The sequence below is a fragment of the Sylvia atricapilla genome, chromosome 6 (assembly GCF_009819655.1).
Source record: "Sylvia atricapilla isolate bSylAtr1 chromosome 6, bSylAtr1.pri, whole genome shotgun sequence".
NCBI classification, from domain to species: Eukaryota; Metazoa; Chordata; class Aves; order Passeriformes; family Sylviidae; genus Sylvia; species Sylvia atricapilla.
Window position 1 is genome coordinate 38,620,794 of NC_089145.1, and position 16,741 is coordinate 38,637,534.

At 39.5% G+C, this 16,741-nt stretch overlaps 1 protein-coding gene across 1 annotated transcript in view; it reads left to right on the top strand.

The window, feature by feature from the left end:
- Window positions 1–16,741, top strand: part of KIAA0586 (KIAA0586 ortholog) — a 68,611-nt gene that overhangs the window by 30,489 nt on the left and 21,381 nt on the right. Inside the window, exons 24-31 of the mRNA XM_066321593.1 lie at window positions 347–506; window positions 1,058–1,310; window positions 1,857–2,107; window positions 2,515–2,591; window positions 4,190–4,324; window positions 5,951–6,131; window positions 9,452–9,588; window positions 13,200–13,287. Coding sequence (XP_066177690.1) covers window positions 347–506; window positions 1,058–1,310; window positions 1,857–2,107; window positions 2,515–2,591; window positions 4,190–4,324; window positions 5,951–6,131; window positions 9,452–9,588; window positions 13,200–13,287 — 1,282 coding nt within the window. The remainder of the gene's footprint in view (window positions 1–346; window positions 507–1,057; window positions 1,311–1,856; window positions 2,108–2,514; window positions 2,592–4,189; window positions 4,325–5,950; window positions 6,132–9,451; window positions 9,589–13,199; window positions 13,288–16,741) is intronic.

Sequence of the window (16,741 nt, forward strand, 5' to 3'; positions counted from 1 at the left end):
AGAGGCATTTGGACAATTCCTTTGACAACAAATTCCAGCTTTTGGTCAGCCCTGAATTGTTCAGGCAGTTGGACTGGATGATGGTTGTATTTCCCTTCCAAGTGAAATAGTCTGTTCTGTTCCATACATAATGATTTCCCAATTTAATAGTTTTAATTCCTAATTCACTGGTTTGCATTTATTTTCTCCTGGTGCAGCTTCCTGCAGGAGTTGGATCCATGGAAGCAGCAACTGTTCCTGTCCTGTGATGAGCTGCCTTTCCCTCTCAGCTCTCTCAGGGGCTCCTGGGAAGGCAGGAATTCTGCACTGAGATCATAACTGTGGTTATGATTTCTCTTCCCCTCAGGAGGCTCCTGTGCCTACTCCAGTGCCAACACCCCAGGCCACACCATCACCATCACCACCTTCAGAAAAAGAATTGCCTGAGGTCAAAACTCCAGATTTGTCTCCATCTCCTCCAGAGATGAGTGGGGATGTTCGTGAGCATGAAAAAATTAAAGAAACAGGTATTGAAAATAATAATGAAAGTTTAGAAGTAGCAAATATGCTTTCATCTACTGCCTTTAATTTTCTTCTTCAAAGAAACGTTATCTCTCAAGATAAATATTCTTGAGGGTATAATTCAAGTGGAAACTCATGTTCTACAAAAATTTGTGGGGTAATTTATATAGAAAGCAAACATCTTTTATTTGGTAGCAGTTCTATTTTCAAAATTAATGCACATTTCTATGGTCTATGTGATTTCCACCCCTCCCAACCCCTCCACAATTTTTCACATCAGAAAAATAGCTGTCTTTTGCTCCTTCCTGTGCTTGTAATGTTAATTAAATCAAATGTACACTCTTCCAGTAAAGCAGCTTGGTTTTTTAAAATGCAGAGCAGTCTCCCTTGAGGAAGAAATTGAGGTTTTATTCAAACTTCTTCATGTGCCAACACTGCACATAAAAGGAGCAATTCTTAATCTAGTCTTTATAACTATCAAAAGGTATCACAAAAACTGCAAATGTTTGTAGAACTGACACTCTGTCTTGAGATATACTTCCTGCTTTCCTTTCAGATCTGAAATTTGGCTTCTCACATGCAAGAGTTGAGATTGAAGCTGCCATGAGCCGTGTTGTCACCCCTGTGGTCACCCCTGTCACCACACCTCCCCCAGCAGTCACACCGAGCCCTCCTGCCTCAGAGTGGGGTTCCCAAGCTGCAAAAAGGGAAAGCCCAAAGCTTCCAAACCCATGGGATGGTGCAGAACTTCCTCTGCAAGAAGAGAACCCCAGTCCTGTCCCTGAAGAACCCTTCTGTCCCAGAGCTGTGTGAGTTCAACAGGCTGCACAATTTTCTTGGTTCTTAAAAACTGAAATGTTTATGTTCTTTCTACATGTATGCTCAAAGGGTCAGCAGGAAGAAATGCTTAATGTATATATCAGGAGGCATTTGAGATAAGCTAAGACTGGGTTTTCATTTTTTTAATTGCTTAATGGGCATTTTAGAGCAAATATGAAATCAGGGCCTTTGTCAGGATTTATCAGCCCTTTTTCATTGCCCTGTACTGAACACTGTACTTAATAAACTTGTATTGCTGCACCTGCCAGTAACACATAGAATGACAATAAAATACCATGTTATGAGCATTTTAATTTTTATATTAAGTCCTTGGGAATACATGTGGTAATTTTTAGTTACAACCAGAAACTCACCAGTAACATTATTTAGCCATGTTAATTCTTGAACTATTCTGTAAAACACTGTGCTCTTGCATTGGAAAAAATATTTCAAAATTATTTTCTTTGCAGTATTGAATTGAGATGTTGGTCAGCACTGTTCAGTGTATGATTCACAGTGATGTTGTGACCTTGCAGGGAGATGTCAGTGGCCAATGATGAGGACTCAGAGGATTGGGTTTTACCATCTCAGCAGCTGCCTGGGAGGAGCTGCTTGGAGCCCCTTCCCTGCAGTGTCCAGGTGCCATCACCTGTGCCCACAGTCAGCTCTGGCGTGTCCTCACAGGAGAGCAGCAGCAGCATCATCCCCACAGAGACTGAGACCACAGACAGAGCCCTCTCAGAAGGAGAGGTGCTCTTCACCTATGGACAGACACTGCCTGCAGCAGGTAACCAACAGTGGAAATTAGAATTTGAGTTATTTTTTATTCATATAAAACTAGAAGCATTAACTTCCAGTTCGTGAAGATTGACAAGCCCTCATTGTTCTTTTTCCTGTCGCTGAACAAAACGCTGCTGTTTATTAAAGGGAGAAGATTCAATCTGTTCTTTTGTCATGAGATCAATTTGGAAAGTAATTGGGACTTGTCTTGCTTAAGTACCATGTGGTACTAAGTTGTATTGAGAACGAAGTGTAAGAAATAGGAAAATATGAAAATATGTCCTTATAATAGACATCCGGCAGCAGGAATTTCCAAATTTACTGAAGTACAGTGTTTCACTTCTTAAAGAATGTAGCTTGGATTTTCTGTCAAGTAACTTCAATGTTTTTAATAGTTGTAACAATATTTTTCAGCCTTAGCAGAAGGAGGATTGTCTCTTCCAAACCTCACTGAGAGCTTATCCAGTACTCTCCGAGATGCCAATGAAATGGTAAGGAGCTCTTAAATAAAGGATCAGAGATAATGTGGGTTGCACCTTCGGCATCCTGCTGAATTGGATGTGCTTTAAACATTTTCACTCACCAAATTTTTTAGTTCACACTTCTAAACTGCATACTCACAAAGAGTGTTAGAATTTCAGAACACCAAAAGAAAAAAGACCACATTAATACCAACTAATTTATGTTCTAAAAAAGTTGGATGATTTATATACTTCTGTAGGTGAGAGATAGCTATTATGCACTTTCATTTCTTTATTGTTTCTAGTTTTAAGGCATCTTAAACAGAACATTTCTATGCTCTGAGCTGTTGCAGCTTTGAGCCATCTTTTAATTGCTTGTATGATTAAATTATTAAAGTGGGTTAACTGAGGCTGGAGTCAGTTAACGCTGCTTAAAACATCAGTATAGTTTCTTATCCAATATCTGCTGTAGTCCATGGTTTAGGAAGTGTCCCAAGTCAAAGAATTCTCCATTCCCTTTCTCTTTTGGTATTCCTCAAATGCATGGACTTTCCCTCTCTGACTCTGTGTAAAGCCTCTTGGTAAGATGTAGCTGTGACATAAATTACAGGAGAGAATATGGAGAAGAGAAAGCTCTGGCAGGGCTAATCAATTTATAAATGTGTGGTGGAAAGAAGTAAGGAAGAAAGAGCCAGTGAAAGACAAGAGGGAGTGGACACAGGTTGAAATTCAGGAAATTTGGTTTAAACATAAAGGATGTTTTTACTGTGGAATGGCCAAACGCTGGAAGAAGGGTTGTCTTGGACATCTGGGTTGGGCTAGACACCTCCAGAGGTCCCTTCCAAGCTCCACAAGGCAAGTTTAATGTTCTGGAGCAGGAGTCCTCTTCTCCTGGCCTGTCCTCCCTACACATTTCTGCACATTCATGGGCACACCTCACCTGTACAGAGCTTCCCATCTAATATCCATGATTCCATTCAAGTCGTGGCATCAGAGAGCATCCTCAGTTGGAAGGGACCCACAAGAATGATCAAGTCCAACCCCTGGCTCTGCACAGAACTCCCCCCAAAAACAACCACCACAGTTGTGAGACTGTGCCTTACCTCTCTTAAACTCTGGGCTTAAAATTCTGATAACAGATGAACCTAAATTAAAATTCTCTTCATCAGAGGAACATTTGCCTGCTGCGATGTTCTTCCTTCTCTTTGTCAGTTGGATTGTAGCTCCTTTTAGTATTTCTCCATCCTTAGTCCAGGCTGTTTGGTTGAGGAAGGTAATTCCTTGCTGGTGAGAGCAGCCAGATTGTTGCTAGCAAAGGGTGTGCGAGGATTTAACTGCTTCCCTGATCTTTGGAGGCCTGAAGGACCATGTTCCTCTTTAAGTGTTGCAGTTTTTTGTATAAAATGAAGAATGTGCATGTCTATGGGTAAAAAGAGAAAAGAGTGTGTCATCTGTTTGCTTATTTTTAAATGCTTGAATTTTCACGACACAATTTTTCAGTGTGGAAACTTAGTGTTAAAAAAAGCTTACTTGTGAACTAAAGTAAGAATGATTGAAATTCCTACCAAAAAACCAGTTTTGGAACATGTATTATTGTGGATGTTTTTTCATTTATTTCTTTGTTTCAGGATTATGATCCTCCAAGTGAAGGGCAGGTGCTGAGGAGAACGGATAAAGGCTGTCACAGGGATCCTGTCCTGACTATTTTAACCAAATTAAATCAAGCACCTGTTTTTGCACAAGAAGGAAGAGACCACTTGGAGGTAACTTACAGTCTTGGCTTTCCAGTAGAGTAGTTTTGAAGTGATTCTTTCCTACTCAAAAGTAGATAAAATATCCCAAGCTTATCCTTCATGTTGGCTGTAGGACAGCTTCATACACTTCATTCCCTGCTCCAAGTGATCCCACTTCTGTTGGCTTTGTTCTTGTGTAAAAATTCTTTAAAAACCCTGAAGTCTTAGTGTTATAAACAAACTGTACATCATATTTACCTCGTTTTCCAGGTATGTATGTGACTGTCCCCATGTCCCAGGTTTGTCCTGTCACTTGGAGTACCAGGAAATTTTCTGTCACTTCAGCAATCCAGGCGGAATGTTTAACAGTACAAATACACTGCATTTAACAGCCACAGGAGTGTTTTAGGGAGCTATGAAAAACAACCCAACAAGTGTTTACATGTACTTTGCACATGCTGTTGATACTGATCTTGGAACAAAACCTCAAAAATTCCTATTCAGCTATCAGAAAAAAAAAAGAAAAAAGGAAATACAGAAGAATGTAATTATGTGCATCACTTTTTTTTTTTTGTCACATATCTGAGTTATTTCTGTGTTGGAAAATAGCAGTTTGGTTGGAGTGTTCATTCTAACTGACATAGCTGGAGAAACGTTTGGAGGAAAAGAACTTTGTTTGAGTACTGCAGCAATGGTTCATGAGCACCTCTTATTTACAGCAGATACTGCTTTTTCTGTGATGCTACTGATGCGTAATGCGCTTTCTTCTTTCTGTCTTGGTCAGTTTAGTCTAAATAATTACAAACTTGATTCACCTCCTTGGCTGTTTCTTTGTCTGTCTTTATTTAGCTGATGAGCTCCAGTGGCTGGACTTGGTGAAAAGCCTTCTACAGTGTTAACTCCCAAGTCTGCCTGTAATTGCAGAGATATTTTCTCATCAGCACTGCCAATTACAAATGCAGCTCTGCTTTGCTTTTTCCCTTTCCCATAGTCACAGACCACTCAGTCTGTGCATACAAGGCACTCATAAACTTCCCTCAGATTCTGGCAAGGTGTGTGCAGGCGTCCCTTCTCCTTTTGAGGAGAATCAACATTCTCCTGGATGTTCCCTCTATTGCCTTAGAGCGATACTGTGCACATGTCTCTGTGTGTGTATTCCACCTGTTTTCCTACATGGAAACAAGCTGGGTTTAACCTGCAGGTTTGAAAGTCAGGATCTAGGGAACCATTCCTATTTTTAGTGCCCTTCAAGCCTATTTGAAAACTGAAGCTTTTATCTGACATGCAGTGCAGAGAGTCAATAGCTTTTAGATGCTGCCAATATTTCAAGGTCAGGCAGTCAACAGTGGCCAAATCTATAACATCAAAGGCTTCATGTGCTAAAAATGTAACTTAGGTTCTGATAATGTTGAGATAGCACTAACAAAATAAATGATGTTTGGCTGCAAGTGTTTCTTTTCTGTCCAGTACTGATAAATGTAGATCTTAACTTCAAATCTTGATGATATCTCCAGGGCTTGTATTCTTTATCCAAGCAAGTAGAATAAACTTAGATTTATAAATGCTTTCAGGGTAATGTAATTAGAAAACAATGCCTGGGTTTGGAAGACTTACACTGGGTTTTTGTATGTGCTGTAGTTTTGGTGTTCTCTGCAGGATTCTGATGGCAGCATTGGGGAACTCAGTGAAGGTCAGAGACCAAGGCTGACCAGAGCACAGGAGAGAATCCTGATGGGAAATTCCATTTTTATGGAGCGTCCAGCTGCTCAGAGCTCTGGGAACAGACCACGCCCGGGTCTCCGTTCTGCATCTCCAGGGCAGCTTGCCCATATTGGAGGTACAATTACATTCATACTTCTTTCCTATGATATTCATGTGGATTCTGAAGGTTTTCCATGACAGCATCTGAAATAATTTCAGACTATATATTCAAAATACAGTGTTTGCAGGCAGTCCTTACAATGAAATTATTAGTGTTCCTATTTCAAGAACTGGATTTAATTCAAGCCTTGTCTTCACTCTTCATAGCAATTTCCTACAACTGGAGTAAAAATCATGGAAAATACCCACTTGCCTATAGAAAAGTTAACTTGTAAAGTGAGTATTTGATTCATTTAAGTCAAATTCAGTTCTAAGAAACACATGGATGCAGTTTCCATTGGGCAGGTGTTAACACCAGCACTTCAAGCTACTTCTGTCTGTCCCCTTGTTCAGCACTGCTCCTCATTGCTTTTATCACTCCATTGTGATGATATTGCAGTGGGTCATGAGTGGCAATATATTTTAGCTTCATCTATTCTTCTAATGATATGGAGATTAATTTTTCCCCAGATGGATAGCTCAGGCACACACATCTTGTACAAAGCAGGGATATGTTGCTGTTGTAAAGCAGGGAAATTTCTTTTATTTCAATTGAAAATAGTGCTGAAACCAGTGGTCCATCCTTCCTCTTCCTTATTTTTAATCCCAGATTCCCTGTTGTTATCTGAAAATGTCCTTTTATACTAATTTAATCTAACTGCTGCCAGCATGTGGAAACTCTTTTTTTTATTGACTGTTGTTTTAAATATGTTTAAACTAAACTGAAATAATTACTTTGCTGTTGCAACACAAACATGGTTGCACTGATTCATCAAAAGTTGTGTAAATTAAAGTGATCAAACAGCTGATTTTCTCTAGTTCTAATTTTCACATTTATGAGTTTGACTAGAGAAGCTTATCTCACATTATTAACCCTTGACCAGTAGGAAGTAGATTGAAATTAAATGTATTTAACACGTGGAAAAAACAATCTTGGAGAAAATAAAATATTGGCTTGGTTTTGAAGTGATTAACATTTGAACTGGTCACACAGTAACCTTCTAAACCAGCTGTGACCTAACATTTTGGACAACTACATCAGCGTCAGCCTTGAAAATACATTCTGGTACTTTATATATTGTCAAACTTCTTCTTTAAAGTAGTTTGTTGAAGGTTGTTTGAAAATCGGTTGCATGAGGTTTCCTGAGATAAGAGGTTTCTCCAAGTCACTTGTTTGTGTTGGTAGAGGTCAGTCAGCACCAAGGACTCTGTGATGTAGCAATAAATCAGTGATCAGATCATCTGCAGATAGTGCAGGACAAGGGAAAATGGTTTTAACTAAAAGAGGAGAGATTTAGATTAAATGTGGTGAAGAAATTCTTCCCTGTGACGGTGGGGAGGCCTGGCACAGGGTGCCCAGAGAAGCTGTGGCTACCCCTGGATCCCTGAAATGTCCAAGGCCAGGTTGGACATTGGGGCTTGGAGCAGCCTGGGATAGTGGAAGGTGTCCTTGCCCATGGTGGAACAGGATGAGGTTTAAGGTCCCTTTAACTCAAACCATTCTGGGATTTCTCTGGTTCTGTAAGTCTGTAATGGTGCTTAGGACCATGCAGTTGGGAGATGACTGTTAGTGGCAGAACCTGTCCCTGTGTCTGTCTGTCCTTATGTCCTCCTTACCCAGACTGCCCATGGCTGTATCTGGCACAACAGGATTGTATCTCCTTGTATCTTGAAAAATAATTTTTAATTTAATTTAATTTAATTCAGGATGCCCTTTGCCCTCTTGAAAATAGCTTAACACTTTTCAAACCAGCTCCTGCATGTGATGATAATCCACCAGCAGTGTGTTTCTCTATTGATTTTTAAGCTTATCTCCAAAAGTAGTAGTGTTGTTTTCAGTTTTTATTGCAGCATATTTTTGAGAGGAGGCAAGTTGCCTGGACTAACTGCCAGAGGACAGTGCCCTCTGCTTTTACATAATCTTTTTAAGCCCAGACTGAGTTCTGTTGCATTCTGATGATTTTTAATTTAGCTTCCCTCCCTCCCCACCTCTGAACACAGCACAGTAATTCACTGCATTGCTAAGGAAACGACATTGTATAAAAGCTTGGATCTGCTTTCAAGACAAGAGTTGTTTTCATCTCAAGGAGGAACAGAAATCCTTGTTCCTAAGTCCTTTTGTTAGTGAAGTCAACAATGAGCAGAAAACAATCTGGTTTGCAGGCAGGATCGGGTGAAGGGTGGAAGGAATAATCTGTGATTGTTTCCATTTTCCTTCTAAACCTTTTTTCTCTCTCCACTGGGATGTGATTGCCTGTCCTTCAGCCTGGTGCAAGTCAACTATTTCCTGATAGCCACAACAGCTACAATGCAGGTCCATCATTTTATTTGATAATTATTTTTAGGGCTAATACTGATAGTTACACCCGTGGGTGTCAGAGCTCACATATTTCAGGGTGTGCATCTCTGCACATGAAACCTTGCAGTGGATACTCAGTTCCTGTGTCAGAATGAGCCACTCACAGAGGTATCTGTAGGAATTTTGGGGATTGTGTTTGTGAGTTGTTTGCAGTTTTGTGGTCAGTTTTTATTTGTATTATGGAAACACAGTGTCCATTTGTAGAATGGAGCAGGTGTTGCTCATGGAGGGACATAACAGCATCTTGATGATCAGTCACTTAAAAATCCCTGTTTTCAGTGCTTACAGTCAGGGATATAAAAACCAACATACAAATGAAATGTGACACATGCAGTCTTAAAGTGAACAATAATTACAGTTAATTAAGCAATGATTATAGTTAATTAGGCTTAAAATTCATTCTTTGGCTCTGTATGATAGCAGAAGGCTAAAGTTAGTTCATGAGCTGTCAGTACATTTTTCATAAAGATGTTTTACACTTGCAGGCTGCAAAACCATGATAAATGTTGGATTAGAGAGCAAATTATCCCTTTAAAAGAGACTATATACAGGTTTCTTTTAGTTCATACAGGAGTGAAACATTTTAATGAAGAAGCTTTTCCAGTTTCTTTCCTGTAGGTGTGATAAAGCTCATTAAGCATATAATGGTATGATGAACTGTACAGCTCTGAAGCTTTCTCAGATGCTGCCACATTAGAAATCTACAGGTGATAAAGCTGATTTATTTTTTCAATTTCCACAGACATGTATTTCTTATTTCATTTTTATCCCCACAAGAGCAATTTAAGGGATACACAATGAGTCATGTAAGGAGGAAATCATTCTCTTTAACATTACATGTCCCACTGTTGGAAGTTTGAAAGTCTGCACATTCTGCCACATGAGTTGACCAGGAGATTATGGCTCCAGCTCATGAAGGAATTGTTTTCTCTCAGCAGAAATTCTTGGAGATGCTGATAGAAGTCCCAGTCCAGTGCTTTTGGCTGAGCTGGAGTCACAGCCAGGTTCAAATCCTGCTCTGCCAGCAGCCCAGCCAAGCTGCAGAATGACACCACTCCCAGAGGATCTGTCCCAGGTGAGCTGAAAGGGCTTTTCCTGTGCCTCGTCAGAAGGAGCAAACTGAAACCTGGGAAAGTAAATTTTCCTGTTCCACTATCATGTCACAGAACTGGTGCATATAAAGTGACACATCGAGCTGAGACGAGTCAAAGTGCATGTGTGCAGTAAAGGTAGTTGTGTTTCCTGTGACAAATCCTTACAATATCTCTTCTTTAAAGCTCAGACCTTCTTTTTTATCTTTCCTGCACTTCCTCACAGCTTCACTGGTCTCACAGGATCCAGTCCTGTATGACATTCATTGGGGCATTCCCACATTTTAGGGAGTGCAGGATAACATCCTGGGTGTATGGCAGAGGAAGTGACAATAGAGATTTGGCCTCAGGAGTTGTAACCCATTGACTCAGCATTCCAGGAGCTTCATTCATCCTAATAGGGGCAGGGTTGGAAAGGCAGTGAGGATAACGAACCTCAGAGCACTTAAAGGTGGAGGAACATCCTATTGATCTCTGCTTCAAACCTAGATAGTTAATTTTTTTCCTACATTATTAGTATGTGCTGTTACCTAGAGATGATAGTTTACTTGCTAACTAAATCCAAATAACAAGTATCAAAAGCTAAAATTGAGGTGGCAGACTGCTCTCTAATATGTGAGGCTTCACAACAATGTGTTTGAAAGCATTATATACTTACCATGTTTGCTGTGTTCATGGATAAATTCTGTCCTTCCCTGTTGTTTTTTTTTTATTTGATGTTTATTTGTATTAAAAATAATCTGAAGTATTTTGCTTTAAACTGCCTTTGGGTTTGTTTTTGAGCCTTGATATGTGCTCTGCTATTGGTATCTGAGCAATTCTTAAATTTGTCACCTGAAGTGATGTGTTGCATCTTCAGAGATTTTTTGATGTTACACCTCTTTTACTTTCAGCTCATCAGAACAGACTTCCAGAACAGACTTTCCTGGAATTACTATTCACAGGCAAAAGTGGATTCTAGCCAGAAGTAATAGGGACAGAGAGGGTAACGTGTCTCTCACAGAAAATATACAGATAGTTATACATTGTCTTATCTTTTATCTGTGGGTAGTTATACATTATCTTATTTTTAGAAACCTTTTCTTGCATCTGAGCCTCTGAGCCCTTAGGGTGGCTTTTTTGTTTTCTTTTTTTTTTTTTTTTTTTTGCCTGCTGGCATGTAAAACTCACCCTCCCTTCACACCACGCAACCAAACCCCAGAAATCTGTGTGGTTTTGTTGGATTTGTTTTTTTCCTGAGTGTGGTTATTCCTCATTTAAAACTCTAAATCACTTTCTCACAGGGTAACTTTCTATCTTTTCTGTGAGGTGATCATACTTACAAGTGATTGCCCCATCCAGGAGAGATGTTTACTGTGGTTAAGCCATATTCTGTAAGATCCTCTATCTATACATCCTTCTCTGAAATTAAAAAATAATCCCTGTACCAGGTGATTGCAAAGCTTGTTGTGACAGCACTTATCCACCTTGTGACAAGGATGAACCTTTCCCCTGGTTTAATTAAGGATGGCATCTGTGTTCAGCTCTGCCATTGGATCTGCCTTGTCACCTGCCTGCAGGAGACAGATTTTCTGGTAACATTACACCAGCTGAGAGAGCGAGCGAGAGGTACTGAGGCTTTCAGGGTGATTCATTCATTCTGTGCAATGTTTAAGGCAGTATTCACTTCAGACTTCTTGAAGGATTTCCTCACAAGTTAGTCACTGACTCTCACATCTTGTTCTTCATCTGCAGACAGTGTTTACCATCACTGAAATGAAACTCTATCACCTACCTACAAAGGTAGAAGACAAATCTCTTTAGAAGCAAAGTTTGCTGGGAGACCTGAGAAAATGCAGGATTGTAGATGGTGTCCTGCTGGGCCTTGGGAGGTGATGGCACAGCCTGGGTGGTTTCTGCAGCCTGTGTGAACAGGATCCTACTGCCAGGGAGGTTTGTGGCAGTGATGTGGAGCTGCCAGACTTGTTTGCTCCGTGGCACTGGTGTTGTAGGTCAGGTTTTCACCAGCAGAAAGAGCACTGAGTTTTCATACAGGACACGAGCAAATGTCTTTTAGTCACAAAGAGTGAAGTCTGTGCAGTCACTCAGTCCAAAACAAATGGCTTGAGTCATACAGGAATTTTCTTATCTACCCAAATTCCTTGGCTGCTCCTCCATTTCTGGCATTAGAATTTTTTTTTTTTTTGAGATTTATATATCCTTTTAGCCACTGTTAGACAGAAAGCCAGACTAAATGTATCTTTTCGTTGACCCCTCCTGTCAATTCTTGTGCAACAATACAGGAATTGACTATTATTTGTGGCCATTTTGCCCCCATGGTCTTAGCTCTAAAGAAGCAAGAGAATGACTTGGAGGAAGCTGGGTTCTTCCTATTCTAAACAAATCATTTTGATCATGGGAGGGACAGGAACATTGAAGTCATATTTGCGTGGCTACACATTCCAGAGATGGTAAATCTAAATAATTTGAAGTCCCAGATGCATTGTTAAAATCTTAAAAAAATCACTTGGTTGCAAAATATTTTCATGATCCTCTTTTATAAGTATGGATGTTTTTTATACCATCCACATTTTTCAAGTGGGATTGTCACTTTGGTATTCTCATTAGCTTTCATTTTTCAGTATTTTAAAAGACGTGTTTTTTTAATCTTCAGGAATGCATAACTGTAGGTTATGAAGCTGTGTTATCTCTCAACTTCTGTTTGCAGCTCGGTTCAGTTTAAACTGAATTTTGCTGTGTTATAAATCCAGTAGGAAAAAAACCCCCACTTCAGATGGACCTATTAGAACTGTTATGCTGCTGACATTTAATATTCATTTAATACATGGGTGTCGTTCAGTCATGTTTCCATGAGACCTTCATGTTCTCAGAAAATAATCTCAGCTCTTTTTCATCTTGTCTGCTTTAAATCTGTCTGATTAAGAGAAATCTTAAGTCTTCCAAATAGGCACATAGTGACAGGACAAGGGGCAGTGATTTTAAACTTCCAGAGGGCAGGGTTAGATTAGAGATTAGGAAGAAATTCTTCCCTGTGAGGGTGGGGAGTCCTTGGCACAGGTTACCCAGAGAAGCTGTGGCTGCCCCATCCCTGGAAGTGTCCAAGACCAGACTGGATGGGTCTTGGAGCAACCAGTTCTAGAAACATGGCCAAGGAAATAAATTTTAGATTTGGCCTGGGTTTCCCAACCTGTGTGCTGAAACATTTATGTTTCTTTTCTCTTTCATCTTTCTCTTATTAGTCAGGAGGGTAATACCTAGGGAGATATCCCGGGTATTGAAGAAAGCCAGGGAAATTTTATGTTCTTTTCACTACATGCTTTGAGTAAAAATTGAAAGTCTCCTGTGTCTTCAGGTCTAAATGGCACTTTTCCATCCATTCTTGCTGCTCCCAGGATGTTTGTCTAGAGGGAATAGCTGTAATAGGCTAATTCAGAGCTCAATTCTCTTGAAGTCAGATGTAGGGAGAGCAAGTGCACATGTTTAATGAATCTTTAAAAACTTGTTTGGATGTTTCTTGAAGCTGAATGTGATGATCTTGCTGTGCTTTTACATCAAAAGTGAGATTTGTAATGTGATTTTAATGTATGATACCTAGGAGGAAAGCCAAGGAGCTGCACATGCTGAGACTGTGAAACCCCGAGTTATCTTTGTGAGAAGGAAATCTGAGGAGATGCAACAAGAAGGTAAATCAATGTCAATATGCAGAGTTATCTCAGCTAAGCACATCACTTCTAAATATTGTTGTATACTGACATTTGTTTATTTTTTTAATTTGATTGTCATTGCTACAACATTTCCAGACATTTCTGTATACATAGTTTATACATATGTACAGAGTTATGGCTGTATTTGAGTATAGTTATGGTGTTGGTGGGGTGCACTGAAAGGATTGGAAATTCAGCCTGGAGAAGAGAAGGATCCAGGGAGACCTTAGAGTCCCTTCCAGTGCTTAAATGGGGTCCAAGAGATCTGGAGAGGGACTTTGGATAAGGGATGGAGTGGCAGGACAATGGGCAGTGGCTTCACACTGGCAGAGGGCAGGGTTAGATGGGATATTGGGAAGAAATTCTTCCCTGTGAGGGTGCTGAGGCCCTTGCACAGGGTGTTCCGAGAAGCTGTGGCTGCCCCATCCCTGGAAATGTCCAAGACAAAGTTGGATGGGGCTTGGAGCAACCTGGGATAGTGGAAGGTGTCCCTGCCCATGGCAGGGAGTGGAAACTGGATGATCTTTAAGTTCCCTTCCAACCCAATTTATTCTCTAATTCTCTGAAATGTATCTGTATGGAAGTCATGAGAATCTTGGCAATTATTTATTTAAATTTGGATTTGCCAAGAGCATTACAATGTGCATTTTCTGTAGTCAACTGAATCTTAATTGCTTCATGGAGTGCTGTTTAGCAAACGAGATGTTCCTAATGTTGTGATAAAGGGAGTGGCTCATGCTTGAGAAAACACAGGAGTGCTACAGGAGAACTGAAAAATAGTGTGAAGTTAAGATCATGCAAATGTGGGGGAAAAAAGATATTTTCAATGTTAAAATGATCTGGTTTGAGATAGGCTTCAAGCTGGTGTGTAACAGATAATGGTTTTCCATTCTGAGGGACACTAGGTATTACCTCTTTTGTTTGGAGGTTGCTTAACAGTGTTTGTAAAGGTGTTCAGGATGATGAAAGAGAGAGAGAATATCTTTTGTTTATTGTAGTTCAGGTAAGTGTTGGAATAACATAAACTGGGCACATGACTGCCATGGGTAATTGTTTTAGCAGATAAGAAGTTTGTGGAGGTGCTACAGTGAGATGTGTAGCAGTTTTAATCTTACATTCTGAGAACAAGAATCTAAAAACCTGCCTGTCTGCAATATATGCAATTATAGTTGCTCCACCCTAGCACTAAGAAATTCTTCCTTCAAGCCCTTTTAAAAATAATTCTTTGAACTTCTTCCATTTAATTTTTTTAAAAACATCTCATCGAATTCTGAGGGAAGTATTTTGCTTCAAATATTTATAAGTGGTAAGAAAAGCCCCAGGCCAGTGTTATTGGTCATGGGACTTGGAACCTAATTTCAAAACCATGGTTTGCATATGAAGAAGGTTATGAATAATGTAAAAATTATCTATGTATAATTAGTGGAAAAGCTTCCAGAGCTGAAGTGGCACAACTTAGTGCAGGTCTGTGTTTACCTATTTTTACCTCTGCATTTGTTCTGTAACACAAGGAATTTGGGCACGGTCCAGCTGTGTCTGTCAGCTGAAAACCTGTGACCAGGAGGTGGCAGTAGTCAATTTTCTTTGAGAGGAACAACAACAAAAAAAAGGATGATGTATATACCAGGATAATTGAAATCTCATTCGAAGTATACATATTTAATAAGCCAGTAAAAATCTGGAGGATCAGTGAATGGAAACAACTGTCTGTCACTTTTAACCAGAATGTCTTTTCTCTCTAAGCTCCACCACAGAGACCTTAATCAGGCCAAAAGTTGAGGGTAAAAATTAATAAGAAGCATTTGAAAGAAAAAAGAAAGCCTGCAACATGATAAGTGTACGTGGGTTTAAGTAAATACAACATTTTAAAATTAAGCACATCTGTTACTGTAAGTTCAAAGCACCTTGTTTATAAAAGCTTCATGTCAGATGGTTGCCTTCCCTGGGATAGCAAGGGACCAGGAATGCTGGCCTGGAAATGGAGGAGCATTCTGGAGGCAGGACCATTTAGGTACTTTTTCAGAGTTTAGAGGGTAAATGGTTGGATTGGTATTAGAGTTTAGGAAATCTAAAGCCCTGAACTCTGAAGTGTGAATTCACAGTGCTGGGAGAAAAGGACAATTGTTTTGGACTTCAAGTTGGATGTAAAAAGCCCATTTTTATTTAATTGATAAGTACATGATGAGATTTGATTTGTCTTTCGGTGGCCATAAACATATATACACATTAGAACTTGCTTTTGTTCTTTGAAAGTTTCTGTGGTCTGCACTGAACATGTGTTTTTACTGAAAGAAAGTTGATTGATGGCTTCTAATGAAAGTTGAAGTCCAGGACTGCTACGATATCATGCCTGAAAGGGTAAAGTCTCCTGAAAAGTTACAACTGAAAATCAAGCCTGGATGTATTATTAATTGAAATTTGTGCTTTCTCTAGACACAGTGGAGACAGTGGTTTAAAAACATAAGACTTGTAGTGCATAATATACATGCATATATATTTTTGGCTTTATAATACCCTTTAATCTTAGTACCATTCTTTCATATATCTTCATGAATTTAATAGGATAGTAATTGTTGTGGTTAGTGAATGCTCATATTTGCAGAATTTAAGCATTTTCAGGTTTACATTAAAGGGATTCAAAATTTTTAAAACTAAAATGAAAGAACAGGTGGCAATGCTTGAGTGGAGAGCATTTTTAAACATTAATATGAGCAGCTCAGAGGTAGATGTATCTTCACTTAATTATTTTCCTGCAGCATAGACTCTCAAAACGTGACCTAGAGAGTACAATTTAGTGATAGTAGTTCCTTTTTGTGTCCAGGTTGTGAATTATATTCAGGCAGTGTAAATACGTTGGAAAAGAATATTGGGACACTAAGCCATTGGCTTTGTTTCCACAGAGAGATTGCACAACTGCTTGTGGGAGGAGATGATCTGTGCAATAAATGAATAAGATGACAAGAAGCCCTTAAAACAATCTGTGTAAAAACAAAAATTCCATAGTCCTTGTTCAGTATTGAAAATGGGCTGCTTCTATGTTAACATTGACTTTAGGCTGTATTGAAAGCTGTAATACTGAAAATATGGCTATAACTAAATACTTCTTTGTCTTTCTTCTTCAGCCAGGAATTGCTCTGAGTTAGGTTTTGGGTTATTTTTTCTTAAAACTATTGTGGCGTGAGGCAAATCTGTAACAGATGCTTCAAGGAAGGAAGAAGATTAGGATAAGGCTAAAGGTCTTTCTTTTTTTCTTAGAACTGGAACTGTTTTGGTCAAACTCAATGACTATTCTACATAAAGCTTACTTTTCCCTTAATATCCTGCTGTTTCTTTTTTTGGCCTGAATTTCACTGAAGGCTTTTGCTAAAAGACTCTTCTCACCACCCTGGGTGTAGCAGCCAGTGAAGCAAACCAGAGCTCTTCTTCCACACTG